General features: G+C 30.3%; 1 protein-coding gene across 1 annotated transcript; it reads right to left on the bottom strand.

The window, feature by feature from the left end:
- Positions 1–392: 392 nt before the first annotated feature.
- On the bottom strand, positions 393–23172 carry LOC140889738 (protein NRT1/ PTR FAMILY 3.1-like). The gene is made up of 8 exons (XM_073297459.1): positions 23026–23172; positions 19032–19243; positions 17090–17148; positions 16106–17012; positions 6035–6143; positions 3163–3380; positions 1694–2253; positions 393–1329 (listed from the first exon to the last, which is right to left on the bottom strand). Exons 1-8 carry the CDS (start codon positions 23144–23146, stop codon positions 393–395), a joined length of 3123 nt encoding a protein of 1040 aa, XP_073153560.1. The 5' UTR covers positions 23147–23172.
- Positions 23173–23510: the final 338 nt, after the last annotated feature.

The raw sequence follows: 23510 nt of genomic DNA, 5'->3' as shown, positions 1-23510 counted from the left end.
CAAAACCTAAAATGATATTCCCAAAGTTTTAATTTCGTGACTTTTTCCATGCAAATTTTTTCTTAAATATAAAATATTTGAAAGGAAAAAATATAATATCAGATCAGTTCCTACAAATGGGATCATAATTCATAATTTCCACTCAAAAAAAAAAATTAATAATGCATGATTGATACGTACATGAGTATATATTATGAAGATGGATCAGTCTTAACAATCAAGAATCACTGTACCTATAACAAAGGATCATAATGCATAATTGGTACATGAATACATATGGAAAATTTCGTCTTAAACATCAAACTTGAATAATAAAGAATAACAGTACTTATTTATAACAAGAATGTGCCACAATACAATTGCAAACTTAAGCAAACTCAAATTAACAACTTCTAGTTTTGCACCAACTCCACTTCTTTAAATTTGTCTCCATTGTCATCTTTTCTCCTTGCAATATCTGACTCAAGATCTTCATCTGTATCCCTTGTTTCGATATCAGTCGTCTTTTCTATCGTTTTATACTCATAAAACCAGGCACATACCACATAATAAATCATATTAACCACCTGTATCCCAGTCACAAGCCAGTAGTAATTCTCCAATCGTCCTCGGTTAAGGTTCCTATCCGGTAGCCAGTTGTCGTTTCGCCCCGAATACTTGTGAACTAAAGCTACCACTAGGGTACTAATATAGTTCCCAATTCCTATGCTGATCCAGTTTAATGCAGCTGCGGTGCTTTTCATGCTTTCGGGGGATTGGTCGTAAAGAAATTCTATATGGCCAACGACATAGAACATTTCGGCTAATCCGTGGATGCAATATTGCGGTAGTAACCAAAAGACGCTGATAGGGATTATTGCTACTGGCTCATCGAGAAGGTTGTGATCTAATGCAGCTTTTTTACGTTTAATCTCGACTAGTGCTGAGGCACCCGTGGCAAATACGTTGATCGCGAATCCGATACCCATTCGTTGAAGGTACGTGATCCCTACAGGATTTTTCGTAAATTTTCGAGCAAAAGGTACGAGGAGGCGCTCGTAAATTGGTATGCAGAGTAGAAAAGTTAGGTTGCTGAATATGGTCATGCTGGCCGGAGGGATTTGGAACGAGGGCGACAAGTGTCGGTTCATGGTTCGAGCTTGTTGGATGGTGAAGCTGTTCTGGTGGGCTTGTGCAGCTACCACGAGTATGTATGCTGCCCAGAGAGGAATTATTCTGATTATGGTTTTGAGCTCTTCTACTCTGTGGACTGTTGCTAGTCTCCATAGATTTGGCTGGTTGCGTCCACTCATGTCGGATTCGGATACAACAGCAGCGCGATCGAGCCATCTTTACGTAACACAGCAAGAATTAGACAACCCTTTTTGTGAATGACCATGACAGCCATGCGCATTTTTTAGACTACTTTTTTAAAAGCTCTCTCCAATCGAGTAGCATGCATGCATGGGTTAACAGTAGCTTTTGTAATTGTAATTCAACAACCAGAAGTGTAAATTACTTAAGACCTTAATACTCATCACTCTAATATACTAAGTTAGTGTTTGGAAGAACGTTTTAGGAAGCACTACTTTTCAAATTCTCCTTAACAAAATTTTGAATTTTGAAATTTTGTGAAATTTTGTCGAAGAAAAGCCAAAAGACTAACTAAATGAAAGATATCCCAACAATAACAATTTATAGTAGAGGAGCTTACTTGAACTGATTCGAGTAGAGGAGCCTCCCGGTGGTCGATATATCGGCATCCAAATCTTTGTTTTCATACAGCGCATTCGGGCTATCCGGTGCTATGGCTTCACGTTTCATCGCAGCAGCGACGACAACCTGCGCGAGCCTGACGAACGGGCTCCCAGGTGGTTTGATTTTTCGGTACAAAGGGGAGCCGAGGATAAAAGCTACAATAGACAATGCCATGACGATAGTGGGAATCCCGAGGCCCCAACCCCAGCTGATGTTATCTTGGATGTACACTACAATGGTTAGAGCAAGAAAAGAGGCTATGGCCAGGCAGAAATAATACCAGTTGAAGAAATTCCATGTCCTGGATTCTACTTTGGATTTGGTCATGTCGAATTGGTCCGCGCCAAACATGATTGCACAAGGCCTCGTTCCACCGGCACCCAAAGACATTAGGAAAAGGGACATGTATAGAATCCATAGCTGTTGGCTGGATGCTTCCTGGCAGTTAACCTGAGTCGGACATGGCGAGGGCCGTAGCCGAGGCAGGATTGCCGAAACAGTGAGGGCAACCATTCCCTGTCACAAACAAATTAAGGCATTGTTTGCAATAGATTGTGATTTTGTAAAAGCGATTAATTTATAGATTATAAAAAAGTTAAGAAAAATCAAAAGTTGGTAGTGTTTGGAAACAATGTGAGAATCTAAAAATCAAAGTTGGGTAGTGTTTGATAAATAAGTGATTAGAGTGATTTTAACAATGACCTTCTTATTAGAATCATTTTTTAAGAATCATAATCATCACATACTAGCTTTTGGATTTCAATTAAGTTAAGCATAAGCTAACACATAATCTAGGTTTAAAAAACACACAAAAATAATTTTTTTAAGCCAAAAGCTAACAATCACTTTTTTTTAGTGATTGCAAACACTCCCTAAGTATTCAGTTTTGATTCATATCATGCATCAAAATTCTACTATATATATATTTGCTGCATGAGATGAGCTAGATGTATATCTTGCATGCATGGGTAATAATGCATGTGACGTTACGCGCACATGGTATGGGGTGTTTCTATGTTATATCAAGAGGAAACTCCGGGTGTCTTCTTGTACGAGATATTTAGGCGAACATCTTACTTGAAAACAAATATACGTGAAACTCATCAGTATTTTTTTTTGTTTTTTTGGGTGAGATATTCGCTCGAATCTTGTACAAATACACCAGAAGAAACATAGAATCCCCATGGTACGTATATATATGATACATGGAAAGATGCGACAATTTGTATGCAAAAAAAAAAAAATATTTTCAAAAATAAACACATATTATGAGTGAATAATGAAAATAATATAATGTACGTTTGTCAATTATTAAAACTAAGCAAAATTTGTAATGAACACAAAGCAACATAAAATATATATACGCCATTCCAACTAAAGAAATTAACTGTACGTAGATTGCATTTTTTGAAGAAGATAACGAACCATGACATATATTATGGAACCAACTATGATGGTCCAAAACCGGCCAGCGAACGAGTCGGCGATGAAGGCACCGAGGAGCGGGGTGAAGTTGGAGGTTCCAACAAATGTGGTTATGATGTTGGAGGCCTTAACGAGAGGCAGGTTCAAGACTTGAGTGAGGTATGTGATCATGTTGGCCTGGAAACCAGAACCAGCAAATCTGTCGCACATTTCATTTGCTGAAATTCAAAATATGCTCATTTCTGTCAGTTTTGAGACTCAGAAATACAGATTGTGCAAGTATGATAAAAATTCATAATTATCCAGCGTAGCGGTGGGTTCTCACGTCATAAAAACATAAAAGTTCATAATTTCTAAGACGTTAATGTTGGAATTATTTTTGTGGGTTGTACATTAACCTGCTATCTAATAAATAACCTAATAAAATGATCTAATTAATTATGGGTTTCTAAAATATTAAAATAAATTGATATGGTCTACTTTATGTGTAGAAACCCTGCCCAGTTAGGTTTTCTGTAACGGGCAAAAGACTTCTTAGGTTATATATAAATGGTTATGGTCGCAGAGAATATATACGGTACAATACATATATATTCTATATCTCTATCATGCTATCATCTCTCCAAGCAAGAATAAGATGGTTGATTCTATATTGTTTTGGAAGATCCATAACTTTGATGCATGCTAGATTAATATTCAATGGATTCACGTAATTCGACATGAATTCTTGGCTGATGTGATATTTAGTTGAATCACATGGTTTATTAAATCTCTAACAATTAATTATTTGTCTAAATTTATTTAAAACAACTAGCTATGAAGTCTTATTTTCAAAGATAATTATTTAAAGTGTTTAAAATAAGAGAGTGTTGACTGTTGGACCTTAAAAACGTTGATGATAATTATCAAACAAGGACATAACATTATAACAATATGAAAATAAAAGAATACTTGTTTTTCATAAACTTATTATTGTTGTTAAAATTTTATTCAGATTTATGAAATAATAGTAATAATAAAGTAGCGCTCCTTTTCACGTGTGTGCATGAACGTAGAAATTTTATTATTATTACATGATTAATTAAATATTTAAAATTTTAGATATTTAAGATAAATATATATATATAATATTAGTAATTTAAACTTTCTAAAAAATAGATAAAATTTGATAAACATAATGGATTAATGATGAGATATTGTTAGAAATGAGTTTGAGAGGAAGTTAAATGAAATCAAAATTTGAGGATATTTTTGTAAATTAATTAAAATTTCACTAAATTGATTTAAAATTAATCAGTAAATGGGTATTTTTTAATTAAATCGAAACATATTAGTATTAAGTATAATAATTACAAGTGTAATTGTATTAATTGTTATTATAAATATTATTACTACTACAATTATTAATATTTTAATAGTAATAATAATGTATATATTGTTATAGAAGATGAAAGATTATATGTAATGATTACAATTATACTTTATAAATAATAGGTAATATTATTATAAATATTAATTAGTACGATAATAAGTATATAATTAAAACATTTATTATTATTAATGTTGTTGACGACCATTTATATTTCATATATCATTTTTTAAAAAGAAATTACCAAACAAAGGTGGAAAGCTCATAAACTCTTGAGAAACGCTCGAGTTGAGTGAAACACCTCTGAGTGCCTTTTCAACTTGTATGATAGTTTTATGTCAAAAAAAAAACTTGTATGATAGTTAACCATGAGTTATAAATTATAATTAATATAATCATTAGAATACGCATTGATTAATTATATGATTTCTTCTTATAAATCACGTGGAGTTCCAACTTATTTAAATTGGGTAAGGGCTTTTGTGAGACATTCTCACAGATATTTATCCGTGGTGCGGGTTGACCTGAACCATATATAAAATGAAAAGTAATATTTTTGGCATAGAAAATAATATTTTTCATGGTCCGGTCGATTAAGAGATCAGTATCATAAAATTAACTAACGAGATGATCATTTCACGTGAGTTTTTGTGTGTGTAAATATTTTATTAATAATTATATCTTATTGATAGCTTCGAGTGTTTATCTGGTGCTGATTTCATCTATGTATTATTAGACAGTCTTTATCTGGTGTGGCTCTCATCTATTCTATATATATATATATATATATATATATATATATATATAGACACACATACCTGCTGTCTATTACAAGATCATTATCTGCAATTCCTATTTCTTATAACCGATTACCTTTAAAATAGTAATTTCCATTTTCCCGACAGTGGCACAGAATGACAGCTAAATTTTTTGTCATTTTTCTTGTAATTATAGATTTCTCGGGAAAATATAATCTCGGAATGTAACATATAAGTGGTTTTTTTTTTGTGGGTGATCGTCACTTTTAAAACATTCAAATTAAAAAAACAAATTAAAGCAGCTAATTCATTCATATTCATGATCCCCACAATCAACTAAAAAAAGAAAGGGCGTGATTTATTATAATGAAAATTTTCGAATTATATATCAACTATAATTACTAGATTGTCCATGTACTACTAAAAGAATATTATGAAATTAAAATTGAGCAGTATTATTTTCGCTGCATTTTATGTTACGTCACAGAAACTCTTATAAGATCATCTCATGCTCCAACGCGATCCGTCCCATGAAAAAGTTTTTACTTTTCACTCTAGGTTATACGGAACGGATCAACACGTCTCATAAATCCATGAGACAGTAGACCTACTCATAGTACATACTCCAACTTATTAAGAATAAAATTATTATCATATACATAAAATGAAACGCCAAAAACAAGAAATGAAGTATAAATAAAATTTATCTTACGGAGAATACGAAATTTGAGACGGATTTTCTTACCAAGGATGAAAGGCATTGTTCTAAGACCTCCAAGTTTCCTTTTTTGCACTTTAGCATGATCTTCTTCTTTAGTTTCTTCCTTGAAATCTCCATCTCCACAACCCTTCTTCTGAAACTTATCAACCTTCTCCATAGTTCAAGTGTGAGTTTTCGGTATACGATGAAGATGGAATTTATAGGAATTATGCCACATAAAATAATAAATGAGAGTTACGAATAGGGACTCCAGATTGGGTTTTTTTTATAAGCATGTGATGTGATCGTCTTGGTATCAAACGACAAAGGTTGTACACACACACATATATATTTGAAATCGTAATTTCTGTATTAATTAAATAATAGTTTTTAAATGAGGGGTAGTATAAGAAAATTTAATTTTCCAAGATACACATATGTAAAAATCATCAAGCTCAACTTTAAACATAAATAAATAGATAATTAATGAGCCAAATTTTTAATGCAAATAAACTATAATGGAGTGGATTAATTATTACCATGCAGCAGTTTGGAGGAAAGAATCATTGCGAATTAAGATAATTAACTGTCGTTCGATTCATGAAGGTATATATGTGTGTTTGTGCGTGCCTTGCACGAAATATATATATAGTTTACGGCATATTAAGTAGACGATATAATGTTAAAAAAAAAGTGGACGATATATATATATATGAAAATGACTTGGCGGTTGCAAAGAAAAAAGTGTACGAAATATGAAAATGACTTAGCGGTTCAATTTGTTTGATATCTAAATTCTAATTTCTTTTCTTTATTCTTCTTTTTATAAGAAGATAGAGACCGCAGTCGTTATCCCGTATTGTATAAATCTTTCATATTAACATAATAGTTTATGAATCATATTGGGCAAGTAAATCGTACTGAATTAGTCATGTACAATAGGTTGCTCAAAAGATATTCGTAGGAAAATCGAACTCCTGACCACTAACAAAACTCGCATATTCTACTAACTCGATCACCCCATTAAGATGAGTTTGATACCATTCTTTTGAAGTTATTGACTTGTTTGTATACATGTTAAATTTGAATGAATTTCAAATCCACTATTCAAGGTTAAGCATTTTCAGTAATTGTATGTTTTGTGTTTATACAGTTAAAATATTTATCTAAACATAATATTTTTAATATTTTCAAATCAATGATTTTCCACATGATTTTATCACAAAACTTTTAAAAGACCGTTTCATTGATCAATTTTTGTGAAATATTTGATTTTCAACTCTCATTGACTCATGAAAAATTATTATTCTTTTATTTCAAAAATATTAATTTTCATTGCATATATATTTGCATATAGTAGATTAGTTCAACTCGTTTTACACATATAAATTTGTAAGATCGTCTCACCAGAGACTACTCAATTTTTTTAGGAGTGATTGGCTATCTAAATATTTTAAATTATTGTTGGGGTGCAATAATTGTCCCTGTTGAGTAGAGCGATTGAACCATTGCGTTTGGGCTGCTGTGTGGTTTAAAAGATTTGAGTTGCACCATTACCACCAGCTATAACTTTTGATAAAGCGTCAAGCGCTCGATCCTATAATTGGTGTCAGAGCCAAGGTCATGGGTTCGATTCTCATTGATTGCAAAAAGTGCAATTATTGGGATGGAGATTGTTGGAGTGCAATAATTGTCACTGCTGGGTAGAGCAATCGAACCATGACACTTGGTCTGCTGTGCGGTTTAAAAGATTTGAGTTGAATAAATGTTATTTTAGAAAAAAAAAATAATCAATAAATTTAATCAGTGAGGTTATAGTTGCAATTTAAAATAAAATTGCACTGAATCAATTAAAATTTAGTTAATATATGCATCAACTTTTATTATTATTATTATTATTATTATTATTATTATTATTATTATTATTATTATTATTATTATTATTATTATTATTATTATTAATTTTAGTAACAGGATATTCTTTTTAATATACTAATAACATATTTTTTTTTTATCAAATTACAAAAATTCAATTTTATTTAGTTCTATGATTTTCTATTTCATTTTTGTATTTCTTCATTGGAAAATGGAAATTATTATAATACATTTTCAAATGTTTTACTTGTAGGGTTTATAATTATTGCTTTTCATTTAGAAAATCTTCCTGTCTTATATCGGTAATGCGATTTTTTTGTAGTGATTCATGTGTGAATTTATACAGTGTGATCTATTACTTGAAATATCATATTTTTCATTCTGAGCACACTGTAAAGATATGATTAAAGAGCAAAATTTAATATGTTTTATATGCAAACCTTATATTTTTTTACAACTACCAAATTTTTTTCGAAGTCAGTTCACGTCTATTTCATGCCCACTGCATTTAAAGAAGAGTTAAAAGCAATCTGAAATTTCAGTTAGTCTGTGTCGTCTTTTATTTTTTTATCGGATATTCGGATCAGTCAATCAGGGTTAAAATGTTTTATGGCTATGTTCTTGTATATATATTAGATGGGTTGACTCGATCCATACGGCCATACATGCAGTGAAAATTAATATTAATTTTTTATATATAAAATAATATTTTTTATAAGTCAAACTTGGTCAAAAATCTGTTTTACAAAAATAAGATCGATATGTAGAATAAACATGTGACTTTTCTCTTTATTGTTTTTTTTTTTTTCAAATCGTGGTATTATTCAATTAATATACTAGCTTTTGTGAAAACAACATGGTATCAAACAAATTTTTTAGATGTGACAAGATTTAAATGAAAATTTCGGCAATCTCACCTAACGGGTCCATCTCTATCATTTATCGTATTGAAAGGAAACATGAGTCAAAAAGTAAATTCATATTTTTCAACTACAGTTGGTACTCAATGTTATTATATATTTTTTAAGGAAAATATGAAATGCTTTTATATTCCAAAAAATGTTTTCAACTACAGTTGGTACTCACAATGTTAGTATATATTTATTAAGGAAAATATGAAATGCTTTTATATTCCAAAAAATGTTAATCATTTTATTTTATATGTTAATGTTATTATAATATTTGACAAAAGTAAAAAAATGTTAACCATTTCATTATAATATTTGGCAAAAGTACTTGTGAGTAGGACTTTATTTATATATAAATATTTGATTGATTTGATCTTCCAAACTTATAGTATTTCATATTAATCATTAGAACTATTATATAGTTTCCATAACAATATTTGATGGATTAAATTTAAATGGTCTCGCTCGGCAGATTATTTCAACTTACCTGTATAGGTTGTGCTCTCATTATGCATCCAAAGGTGGAAATTAATAAATATATGAGGGGTACACTGAGAAAATGATGGACCTCATATGTATTGATCAATCTTCATTTTTAGATATTCTTTGCGACACTACCTATACATGTAAGATCTCATTTACCCGCTCGGGCAAAAAAAATGAAATTTACTAAATGAAAAATCAAACTTTGACAAGTTATATTATCAAAAACCGATTACACTTGGATTAATATTTTTTTAAGTTTAAATAAAAAAATCTTCATTAAATTAGTAGAACTATAGACGGCCGTGCTTGGGCAAATGTTTAAATAGGTGAAATATTCCTCAACATATCAAAGGAATCCCGTGAAACAAGGAAAAGACCAGATGCACGCAGTACTTCGAACTTCGAAATCTATATACCTCGTACTATAATACCATTTTAGAGCATGTTCAACGGTGAGATGAAGTTGGTGTGATGAAGTTATAACTTCATTGCATGATGATGTCAGCGATGATAACTTCATTGCTTGGTTCTGCAAGGGTGAGATAATGTTGTAGAAGGATGTTGAAATATTTAAATTTTTATTTTATTAAATATATTTTTATTTAAACACAAAATAAATTTGCATAATTAAAAAATTAAAATTACACATAATTAAAATTTTAATATTACAAAAAATTAATAAATACATGAAATTAAAAAATGTTAAAAATTAAAAATAATTAAAACAAATTACCAACAACAAAATAAATTATTTTCCAAATCAAATTAATTTTTTATCATTAATTTTATAATTTTATAATTATTTTTTATAATCCAACGGTCCAGATTAATCTGACCCAAGATCAATTTCAAGTTTTAAAAACAAATAAAAAATAAAAAAAAACAAGATTGCAGGGGGGTCACCACGAGGAGGGACTCCGCGGCCCTACCTGCATCATCGCACGAGGAGTTTTCCTCGTGTGATGTCCCTATTAAGAGCCAACCATGTTTTAAAAAAAATTTAGATCATAATTATAAATAGTTCTGAATCTTTTTTTTAAAAAAAAAACAATAGTTCTGAATTTTTATTTTTTTTTAATAAAGATATTTTCGAGAAAAAAATACAGTCAAACTTATGGCATATTAAAAAAATTACAATATCTCATTTGTTGTGCAACTGATCAGTAACGTAAACCTCTCTTAATAGAAAAAAAAAATTTGAATTTGAATATTTTAACCGACTTTGATGGATTGTAAAAATTTTAAGAAAAATTGTCCCAAAAAAAAAAAACTGAATCAATACTCTCCTTGCAGGAAAATTTAAATTTCTCTTGCAATTTCACTGCAATAATTACAATCCTTATAATTCATGAGAATCAAATACATGAGACCTAGGTTAGCCCTGATAACTTAGATTAAACATTTATCAATTTGTCAAGAGTTTTAACCAGTGCTAACTAACGGTACAAACTCATAAATATTTTTACTCATATTACGAGTAAAGAGTTATGTTTGATCTCTTATAAGCGGGAGCAAAAGAGAAATGTTAAATATAATATACATATAAGGTTATGTACATGGTTATACTATACGTTTTTTTTTTAGATTACAAAAATATCTTTATGAAAAAATCTTTCTATATGTTAATTCATTCTGAATAATTTTGTGCTTTCAAATGCAACGTATAATCTTGTATATAATCGTGTATGTACATATAAAATAACTCGGAGCAAAATTAGCTGACACATATCCTATATGAATGTAAGTTTTGTTTGACATTTCATTGTTTCAAAAATAATATCTATGTTAGAATTTTATATTATATTCCAACATAATATATTTGATTTTCAAATCTAAAACATAGGAAAATATTTAAAAATAATCCAATAATTTTTATATAACTAATGTGAATGATTTTACCTGTTATAATTTAAAATAATATATCCTAAGTAAATAAATGTCCATGAAATGAGAAATAAAGAAAATGTCAATTTTATGATTGTAAAGAATATTTTAGAAATTTTAAAAACGAAAGGTATGCCAAGAACCTAAAAGTAATTATCATGAATACCTGTCATTAGTATTAATATTCGGTAGCGCCGTCCAGGTGATGCAAGTGTCTATATTAAATATATATTGGTATTTTATATATTAATTAGATGTCATCTTATTTAATTATTTATTTTGGTACACAAACTATTGATAAAATTTCAAATTGGTACATAAACTATCACAAATAGTTTAATTGATACATGATCAAATTAAAAAGTTAAGTTTATCCTTATTCTATTAATTCCAATTATTATTATTATTAAAATTTGAGTAGGTACCTAATTTTATTTTCAAGGTTATTTATTGATTAATTTTAAAAATATCATATTTATTTAAAATTATATCATGATAAAGAATTGTCAACTCAAATTATACAACAACAAATATTGTAAAATATGGATAAAAATATAAAATAAATAAATATATATCACCGAAGCGGCTGAGTCCGTTGATCTTGTTTTAAATTGTTGAATCAAACATAATCACCATTTTATTTTTTGAAATATGGTATTGTTCTGTTGGAAATTCAAAAAAATGTTCAACATCAAAGTTTTAGATCATAAAAAAAAACAACTCTCATAAAAAAAATTTCACTCATTATCTCGATTTACGTGATTCTAATTAACTAAAATTTCTCCACTTTATCTAAGAATTTGTAGTTTATATATTTTTACTCGTGCATGAATTTAAATATGAATAAATAAATATTTATTTTACTATGTTTTTATCGGTATTAGATATATTTTAGTCGTGTATATACTTAATTTATTGTGATGTTTTTTTAATATATAATTTTTATATCAATTTTTTTCAAAAAAAAATTGATTATTTAATATAGATAGAAAAAATACAATTTTATCATATATTTATTAATAATTTAAAAATATATTATATTTTAATAAATAATTTATTAATTATTAAAATATAAATATATTATAAAAATTAAGATACTTATTTCTTATAATTTTTAAATCAATATACATTTATTTTTACACTTTTAATCAATAAAAGTTACTTTGAAAATTAAAATTTGCACTTAGTTGAATTTACTAAAAATAATCGGATTTAAAAGAAAATTTATTAAGGGATAAAATCGACATTTTAGTTACCAAGCAACCCATTATTAATAGTTCATTTACTAATTTGACATTTTATCAATAGTTCGTGTATCAAAATGAATTTTATTGAATAAAAAAATACATGAACAAGTTAGGAACCATAGAAAATATAAATAATTAATGAATCCTATTGCTAGGATGCCTTTTTTAGAAATAAAAACAAATTGTTGGGTTAAGCATGTTTGAATAGTAGTACTGATATTAGTGATATCGTGGAAACTTTAGTATGTCAAAATATTTACATTGTTTTAATTTGGTTGTCTATGTGAACCGTAAAAGAAATATTAAGATGTCTCTACTGAAAGAAGACACATAAAAAATAATAAGAGTGAACAGTAAAAAATGCCTCTTCCCAAATTCAAATAACATTCAAATAAGTGCAGTTCCTTGGGTGCCCCCTCGTACTTAATAAGAGGTTCTACACGGTCATAATAATAATAATAATAATAATAAGATATCATAGCTAACAAATTTAACTTTTAGCTAGGTTAGTGGCAATCACCTGATTCTGACACAAAGACACTATATAAATAACGGTAATTTATAATTTAGTTCTCAATCCTAAATTTAAATTGGTGATCAGTTCCTGTCAGAAAAAAACTTTGTTTAAATTTTTTGGGCCCACATGTTTTGTTATGGATGAAATTCGGTACAAAACATAAATTGTACAAGTACATGATATTTGAGTACCAACTATTTTAAATGATGATATTAATTTATTATTTTTGAGTACTACAATTTGTAAACAAATATTGATATAATGACACGTTTGTTTTTTTTAGATGACAATCGGTACAAAATATTAGAAATACGGTACTAATATATGAGATTTTGAGTATCAAATGTATTAGATCTTGTACAAATATATAATTTTTTATTATTAAGAAAATATTGATATTAATAACACATTTATTTTATTTGGATGAAAATCAGTACAAAACATTGAAAATATGGTACTCATATCTGATATTGGAGTATCAAATGTGTTAGATTTGGTACAAATATATGATTTTTGAGTACTCAAACATATGTTGCAAGTTCACATTAATAAAGATTTTTAGATTTTTTACTCAAAATCTTATTTTTTGTACTCGATCTTGAATAATTAGTGCTCAAATATCATGTACATGTACCATATTTTCAATGTTTTGTATTCAATTTTATCCAAGAAAAATAATGTGGGCCCAGGAAGTGCAAACAATTTTTTTTCTGACAAGGGGCTGATTCTTAAGTTGACTTTTGGTTTAGGGACTGAACACTAATTCACCCAAATAAATAAATATGAATTTTGAAAACATTAATCCACGCATATATATAGTACAACAATGGGGATTAAAGCAAAAACAAAACAAAAGATATGACAGCAGAATGACTTATTGACTAGTCTTATCTATATTATCATTATGTGTAAAGAATGAATTATTTGGATTCATTTTTCTTACATTTTACGTATTTTTCATTCACATTTTTTAACAAGTCAAAAAATTATAACTTTCAAGGCAAGTCAATACCAAAACATAAAGTGTATATATAGTATGTTAATGCAAATTACTCTATGAAAAATCTCTTACAGAAAAAGAACATAACATCATTTTTTTCCTCCAAAATTCCATTTATATGATACAGATGTTAAATTTTTGTTTATTGGTTTTGGTTTTTTATTTCAACTTGTATTTTAATCTCTCGGTAATTTTTAAGATTATGGTATGACTCTCGTATATAATCAATTCAAATGGCAGTACTGATAGACTCGTAAAATTTATGTTTTTATTATCATATTTCCCATATTCTCACATTTTAATATGCTTAATTGATGCATTTTTGTGTTATTTTGTTGTAGGTGCAAGTTTTATAATTGAAGCAAAATTGGGCTAAAAAAAGAGGATTTAGTAATATTTGGAAGACACAAAATAAAAACTTGAAGTGAAAGTAAACCAAAAGAGAATTTGAGGTAAGGTGTGGGCACGCCTTATAAAAGAAGTTGAAGCAGCAAACCTGAAGATGATTATGATTTATGTTAAGGCGCGTGGGCACATGTTATGGTTACTAAACCAGCAAAACTTGCAATTGGAACTCGAAATTTTCAAAGATAATACCATATTTTAGAAATCCTAATTATGATATTTTATTTAAGAAAGACTTTTGAAGTGGGAAGGATTATGTTGGAAGATAGAAATATTTGGAAGAATTTTATTCCATAAAAACTCTAGATTTCCTCGTTGATAAACTTTATCTTTGATTAGCCTATTATTTTAGTTTGTAGGCCTTTACTTTTGGACTATCTAATCTCTTTCAACATGAAAAACAGAGAAGGTCCGCATATTTTTTTTCCTCTCCATAACCGTAGTTTCCTCTTTTGCCATTTTTTTTTATGGATATTATGAAACCAACCGTGTGTGGTTAAAGTTCTATTTCTGATTCAAAAGATTTTTCCTTTATTTCAATTGAATCACTGTGAGATTATGTGATTAAATTGATATTCTTGTTTAATTTCAAGTATTTGTTGGTTTAAGTTTTATTTCTATGAAGACTGTATGTTGATTAATCTGAAAAATTAATTTGATTTACGTTTTTCTATTTTTATCCATGAATTCAATGATCTGTAATTACCATGAACGATTAGTAATTAAGTACCGATATATTAAGTATGTTGTGCTCATAGCATAATTAATCTAAATAAATGAACGAAACTGGATTTAATAATTGCATCTATCTTGATTATTAGATTTTTAGGATTAATTTTTTTCGTATAGCTAAAACCTATCTTTAATAGATATGGAGCGTTATCGTGCTCAGTTGAATATCGATAAGTTTTGACTAGATGCTGGGTTGAGTCAATTAAATTAGAAAAACACAAGAATTTTAATGTTTATCTCTGTTATTCTAGGGTTGATTGCTTGAAAATGCAAGAATTTTAATGGTTATCACTGTGATTCTAAGGTTAATTGCTTGAAATTGCATGAATAAATTATTTGATGACCAATGATCGGTGATACAATTGAATAGTGGAATCCTTCAAATTTGGTCGGATTGAATTTTACACCTCATCAATTATTTATTTTTTGTTTAGTACGTATTTTATTTTGGTAGAAGTACTAGTGAAAAATCTCCCCTTTATTTGCATCACTCGAAAGAAATAATTCATCATTCCTTGTGGATTCAACCCTACACTAATTTTATTCGGGAGAAATATTTTATAAGTTCGGTGGTTTACAACTATAATATTATTTTTATTTAAATATAAATCAAATTAATTCGAGAATTATAAACAACAAACATATCAAGCATGCATCAATATTGCACTATTTAATTATAATTAATAACTATAAATGGGCCATACATATTACTGTTATTAAGTTTGAAAGAGTTTTTACGAATTAAATGTTGAGATAATTTTGTAATTTTAACCTATATATATGATCCACTCCCCAAAAAAATATTTTGGACATGAAGTTTTCATTTCCTAACTCATTCATAAAATGGTTAATATTATTTTTAAAGGAAAGTATATAGTAAAAATAATAATAATTAAATGGGATCATCATTCATCATGCACAATAACTGGTAACTGAATGTTGAAAATGGCTTCTTAATTCTTAAACATTAAAACTAGAATAATCAAGAATCATGTATACCACTGAATACATGAATCTACGGTAACTTGAAAACATGTGTAGCTAATTTCTTACCAGCTCCACTTGTTTATCTCCATTTGGGATCAATTTCCTACCATTATCAGACTCAAGATCTTCATCTGTTCTTTTGATATCAGTCATCTCTTCTATCGGTTTATACTTATAAAACCAGGCACATAGCACATAATATATCAAATTAACCACCTGTATCCCGGTCACAAGCCAATAGTAATTCTCCAATCGTCCCCTGTTAAGGTTCCTGTCCGGTAGCCAGTTCCGGCCGTTTCGTCCCGAATACTTGTGAACCAAAGCTACCACTAGTGTGCTAATGTAGTTCCCGAATCCTATTCCTATCCAGTTTAATGCAGATGCAGTGCTTCTCATGCTTTCGGGGGATTGGTCGTAGAGAAATTCCATATGGCCGACGGAGTAGAAAATTTCGGCTAATCCGTGGAGGCAGTATTGTGGGAGCAACCAGAAGACACTGATGGGGATTATTGCTGCTGGTTTGTCGACAAGATTGTGATCTAATGCAGCTTTTTTCCGTTTGATCTCGACTAGTGCTGAGGCAGCGGTGGCGAATATGTTGATGGCGAATCCGATACCCATTCTTTGAAGGTATGTGATTCCTACTGGATTGTTGGTAAATTTCCGAGAAAAGGGCACGAATAGACGCTCGTATAGGGGGATGCCGATTAGAAAAGTTAGGGAGCTGAATATGGACATGCTGGCTGGTGGGATTTGAAACGAGGGCGATAAACGTCGGTTCATGGTTCGAGCTTGTTGGATGGTGAAGCTTACCTGGTGGGAATGTGCAACTACTAGAAGTATGTATGCTGACCAAATAGGCAGCAGCCTGATTATGGATTTGAGTTCTTCAACTCTTTGGACTGTTGCTAGTCTCCATAGATTCGGCTTGTTCGGTTCTTTCGTGTCGGATTCGGATACAACAGCAGCACGATCGAACCACCTTTTTGTCAAAGTATTGAAATCATGCTCAAAATCTCGTGTTGTGAACAAAATTGAACTTATAATTTAGCATCTTACTTGAACTGATTGGAGTAGAGGAGCCTTCCGGTAGTCGATATATCGGCGTCCAATGCTCTGTTTTCGTACAGGGCATTTGCGTTTTGCGGTGCAACGGCCTTACGTTTCCTCGCAGCAGCAACGATTACCTGCGTTAGCCTAAGGAACGGACTCCCGGCTGGTTTGATTTTGCAGTATAACGAGGAGCCGAGGATGAAAACTACAATAGACACCGACATGGCGATTGTCGGAACCCCGAGGCCCCAAGCCCAGCTGATGTTATCTTGGATGTAAACTACAATGGTTAGAGCAAGAAAAGAGGCCATCCCCATGCAGAAGTAGTACCAGTTGAAGAAGTTCCAGGTCCTGGATTCTACTTTGGATTTAGACATGTCGAATTGGTCCGCGGCGAACATGACCACACAAGGCCTCATTCCGCCGGCACCCAACGACATTAGAAGAAGGGAAAGGTACAGAATCCATAGCTGTTGGCCGGAGGCTTCCTTGCAGTGTACCTGAGCCGGGCATGGCGGCGGTCGTAGCCGAGGCAGGATCGCCGAAACCGTGAGGGTAGCCATTCCCTGTCACAATGCATTTCATTTCGGTTTTATTTGATCTACTTTTGTTGGTTCTATATATGCTTCTTGAAAAATCTCCCAAATAGAAATCCGAATAAGAAGCTGAAAGAAGTAGGTTAGATTACAGATTTGCTTTAAAATTACATTAATTATCATTATTCATGTCAATGTTTTCATAACTGGATCGGTGATCGAACTGGTCTACCTTAAAAAAACGTTCCAACCGGTTCGACCGTTTTAACCGGACGGTCGAACCGGAAAACCGTTTATATAATATAATATAATTAATAATATCTTTTTTTAAAACTCTAAAAGATGTATATAAATAAACAAAAATATATTTATCATAGTTTAAAAAATAAATAACTATATAAATATATTCAAAATATGAATTATAGTTATATATACTATATTTTTAAAAATAAATAAATTAATTAAAAAAATATAATAATAATAAAATAATATTTTTAATGAAGTACAAATTTCAAATAATCATGTGTATATATATAATAAAATATTAAATTAAGATTTTAAAATTAAAAAAAAAACAATTTTAAAAAAAAATTCAAAAATCGGTTCAATCGGTTCTTGGCCGGTTCGACCGGTTTTGACCGGTTCTTGACCGGTTTTGAGCGGTTAAACCGTTAAAACTGTTTTTAGGGGTATTTCGGACCGGACCAGTTTTCGGTCGAACCGGTCGAACCGGCCGGTTCGTTTCGGTTTTTATAACACTGATTCATGCACTTTATTTGGAAAAATATTTTCAAAAATAACGTAGAATAATTATGTAATATTGTACGGATACGGATGTTATATATTTTTTAGTAAATAATTTTATGTGTGCATGTGTAGGTACATAATGGAATAAACGTCATGCATATCAATAATTAAAATTTCGCTAATTTTTTCATCAACAACAAGGAGAAGAAGAAGCTAATTTTATAATAAATAATTCGTTATAATTTGAGTATATTATAATATCAATCCAGTCATCACAACTCATCATATTATACAACAATCAAGAGTACATTTTCACTGTACTCAAATATATATTTTACTCAAATATATATTCATTACATACTACATAGCTCCAAACTACATACAGTTCTTAAAATTTTGTATTGACAGACCAAATTTATATCTTTAAAATTGCAAAATTATTGGGTATGTACAATACTACTTAAAACTGCAAGATGGACGCTAATATCTCTAGATTTTTTGGGCAAATTAAATATTCTTGCACAAAAATAGTTTTTTTTTTTAAATGATGATGTCTGTTTGTCAAAATAGTATTGTGCAATGTGTTGCATACTTCCTAACGCACTCGTAATAATATGGACATGTACATGTATGTTAATAAATATAAGAGGTCGACAAACCATGATGTATATTATGGAACCGACGATGATGGTCCAAAAACGACCTGCGAACGAGTCCGCAATGAAGGCGCCAAGAAGCGGGGTGAAGTTGGAGGTTCCGCCGAAAGTGGTGATGGTGTTGGAGGCCTTAACGAGAGGGAGGTTCAAGACTTGAGTGAGGTATGTGATCATGTTGGCATGAAATCCAGCACCAGCAAATCTGTCGCACATTTCATTTGCTGTAAAAATGCTCATTTCTTGTCAGTTTCTATTCGTGTCTAATGGTTTTTTCGGCACATAATGTCTATATTTTTTTCTGCAAATCTTTCCTAATAAAAAAATTTGGACCATTTGTGAGAACCCGAAAATCAGTTGAGAAAATGGGGAAGAAAATGGTCAGTTGGAGTGAGGGAAACTGGATCAGTTAGACTAAATTTCAGTGGGGAAAATTCATTTCAGTTAGACAAGTTCAATTCCGTTGGGATCAGTTCGGAAGACCAGTAGTTACTCTAAAATTTCAAAATACCAGCTGCTTCAAAGTTGTAACTGACACATTAACTCGAGATCATGACAAATAATGACATAAATGAGAGTTTAACAGTCAGATTTTGCCTATAAATAGCGTTCGGATTTTTGAAAGGATGTTACACGAAATTCTGAGCAAAAACACCTAGAAATTTGAGTGAGGAAATTCTCAGTTGAGGAGAAGAAGTTAGTTGAGCAAGTAGAGCAATTGAGCAAGTGCAGACTCTTTGCTAAGACAACTGAAACATTCTTAGCAAATTATGCATAAGTAAGCTTTCTGATATAAAACTCGATAATATGTTTTAAAACTGTTCCAAGTCCAACATGTTTGTTTTGTATACAAAGCATGAATTTTGAAACTTTTAGTTTTGATGCACTGAATCTTATGAACTAGTGGTAGGAATATGTATTATGAACACTACTGATTATTGATTACCGAACTCACCTTTTGAGAATTATCATATAAGGGACTGAGATCAATTAGCCACGAAAATCATAAGCATTTTAGTTCATATAAAACCGATTCTTGTTTTTCTATATACATGATTACTGTTTTGAATTATATGTATAACATTTTCTGTTAAAAAATGATTTTACAAGATGAGATGATTCTCTCATTTACTGAATGACGACCATATCACTCACCCATCTAAACAGGGATGGAAATGGGTTGGGTTTAATCCGTCTCAAACCCGCCCCCGTCGGGACGGGTTCAAACCCTGGCAAGGCGGGTCCAGGTCAACGGGTCCGGAGCGGGTCCCAAGTTTGGGTGGACCTGCCCGTATATATATTTATATAAAATATATAATAATAATAATAATAATAATAATAATAATATACTGTATAACTATATATATATATATATATACAGTATGTAGTATATATATTTAAAATATATATATAAGCTAATACACCATATATATACATTTCATATAAAATAAATAAAATAAAAATATATAATTGCATGTATATATCATATATATATAATAATATGTAATATATATATATTTAAAATATATATATAAGCTAATACACTATATATATACATTTCATATAAAATAAATAAAAATATATAAATGCATGTATATATATTTATATATTATAATATAAATAATAATTTATTTAAGTTTTTTTAAAAAATATAATATTAACGGGTTCGGGTCCAAACCCGGGTTGGACCTGGGTTTTGAGGCGGGCCGGGTCGGGTCCAAAAAAGAGGCTTGACGGGTCCGGGTCCTATTTTTTCTTGGCGGAACGGGTTTCGGGTATGGCAAAACCCGCCCCGAACCCGTCCCGTTGTCATCCCTACACCTAAAACCATCTCAGATCAGAACGAAGAGGAAATTGAAGAGGATGAATCAGTTCTGAGGCTGGTGAAGAAGACCAATGATTTCTAACGTTTAGTATATGTTTCAGTTTGATTAAAACTTGTCCGCTGCATATTATATCAGTTCAGTTTTATGATGTTAATTCGCTGCGTTAGACTCCTGTTAACGTTTTGATTATATAAAGACGATGCATTTCAGTTTTATGAATGGATAGATTGGTGTTATTTTCGAATCTGTATTCCTAAGGCCGTTGTTTTCAAAGTTACAATTTCGTAACAACACTGGTGTCCAATTCTTCGAGGCTGGGGCGTGACACCATTAATCTATACCTTGATTGTAAAAGACACTATCCTCGAGGTAGGAAGATAATACATGCTTGTTCTGTGAGCCCGTCAATTTTTGTGAAATTTTAATGAGTAAGTTTCATGTTAGACGGTGTCACAGATCTATATCTAAGATGTGTTAATTCGACTCATATCTATAATAAAAAAATAAATAAAATATTTTGGCATAAAAAATACTTTTTATAAGTCGGATCATATAAACCGTCTGTAAGTTTTTGTGAATTTATGTTTTGACGCCCATGTAGCCAGCTATCACGATCTAGTCTTGTAAGTTTTGCTTTGGTTTAAATCTTGTGGAAATAATAATTAACTAAAGAAAAATATGGATCACCCATGCATCATATAAATTATTGGCAAAAACTCTTATGCGACGGTCTCATGGGTCATTTTTGTGAGACGGATCTCTTATTTGGGTAACCCATGAAAAAATATTACTTTTTATGCCAAAAGTATTAATTTTTATTGCAAATATGGATAGAGTTGACCCGTCTCATTTGTGAGACCGTCTCACAGGAGACCTACTCTAAATTATTTAGGCGAAAGGAAACTATTCAAGAAAATGATGTCTATATTTATAGTTAACTTGCTTATATATCGGGCCTATTTGATACGAACTTTAGAGGGTACAATTATTGTTTTATTGGAATAATTTTCCACCCTAAGCCACACTCAATATTTTTTCAGATATGATTTATTTACCATTCAATAATAAAGTTATGTATACGTACTGTTTACGTAATTTTTACATGAAAGCTAGTATAAACATGTTTGATAAGGAATGATTTACAAGTATGCTTTTAGTGTACGTAATTGATTATCTTTTGTTTTTTAATTTTTTATCCTGTTAAAATACTAACATAATACTGGATATTACTAAAATATAAGTTTTTTTAAAAAAAAATAAAGGTTTAGTTGTAATCTATCATTCAATCATACTCATCATATCACGCCAAACCATTTGCACCAAAAACTATATTTATAATCAAAATCATTTGTTATTATCACCATATCCTTATTACTTAATAATTACGGTATAATTATCATATCATAATTCTATAACACACGATCAATGCTACTTGAGTTAAAATATACTTATAAGTTAATTTAAAAGGGCTACCAAAAATTCATGACTTGGAACTTTTGCATATCAGACAGCACAACACCTTAGTGTAGTTCACCATGTGAAGATATTAAATGCTGCCAAGTTCGAGATTAACTAAAATTCCTATTTTCTATCACCAATTACCTTTAAAATACATTAAACAATCGTTATTTTTATAGAAAATTGCATATATCACCATTTTGAAATTTCGTATTAGCTAATAACCCCCTGTGAAAATTTTTTAAGCTAATAACTCCTTGTGATTCTAGATTTGTAGCATACACACCATTTTCAGCTAAAAAATGACGAAAATACCCCTACATAAAATAAATGATAAATTAAATAGTTCATAAAATTCAAAGGCATTTTCGTCATTTTTTAGCCAGAAGGGGTGTGTATGCTACAAATCTAGAATCACAGGGGTTTATTAGCTTAAAAATTTTTCACAGGGGTTATTAGTTAACACGGGATTTCACAAGGGTGATATATGCAACTTACCCTTATTTTTTATCTGTCAATGACTTGTAGTGCATCTGACATCAAAATCTCGAATTTGGAAAGTGATATCAAGTTCGAGACGCAAATATAATAAAATTAGTGAGTAATTGGATACGTGCAAGATGATCATCGTAAGTTTATCATATGAGATAGTTCTTCTCTCCAACCAACCAAAAGATAATACTAGAGAATACGAGAAAATATATATATATGGGGATTCTCACCAAGGATGAATGGCATCGTTCTAACACCTCCCAACTTCCTTTTTCGCCGTTCTTGTTCGATTTCTTCTTCGTTATCTCCGTTTTCATTCCCCTTCTGCAGAAACTTATCAAGCTTCCCCATGATTGATTCAGGTGCGAGACTTTGGAACAAAATGTAGACGGAATTTATAGAAACTAGTGTGGGAACTTAACTAATTAGTTCAGTGTTTTTATTTGCCTAAAGAGTGTGTGAGTTTTAGTGATTGATGGGGACCCCAAATTGGCTGTCTCTTATTCCTTGTCTTTGTATTGAAAGACAGAGGATAAAGCAGTAAAAGAAATAATTAAAAAAATTAATATTTTATTTGTTTCCCCACCTAAAATTATATATGCATAATTACCCACATAAGAATTGAGGTATCTATCCTTTCATCATTGTTTATATGAAAGCAGCATTTAAGATTGTAATCAACAAAGTGCGTTTGTATATATACATCCGCACAAAC

The sequence above is a fragment of the Henckelia pumila genome, chromosome 3 (genome assembly GCF_033568475.1).
Source record: "Henckelia pumila isolate YLH828 chromosome 3, ASM3356847v2, whole genome shotgun sequence".
In the NCBI taxonomy this organism is placed as follows: Eukaryota; Viridiplantae; Streptophyta; class Magnoliopsida; order Lamiales; family Gesneriaceae; genus Henckelia; species Henckelia pumila.
This window is presented reverse-complemented; position numbering and strand designations above follow the sequence as displayed.

What these genes read in the sequence shown, in the direction of transcription:
- LOC140889738 (XM_073297459.1), bottom strand. Translation starts at nt 23,146, where the DNA reads ATGGGGAAGCTTGATAAGTTTCTGCAGAAGGGGAATGAAAACGGAGAT. An exon ending in AACAATGCCTTTCATCCTTG is followed by an intron (nt 3,381 to 6,034) that starts GTAAGAAAATCC and finishes TTTGAATTTCAG; the next exon opens with CAAATGAAATGTGCGACAGA. An exon ending in CTCTACTCGAATCAGTTCAA is followed by an intron (nt 1,330 to 1,693) that starts GTAAGCTCCTCT and finishes TGTTACGTAAAG; the next exon opens with ATGGCTCGATCGCGCTGCTG.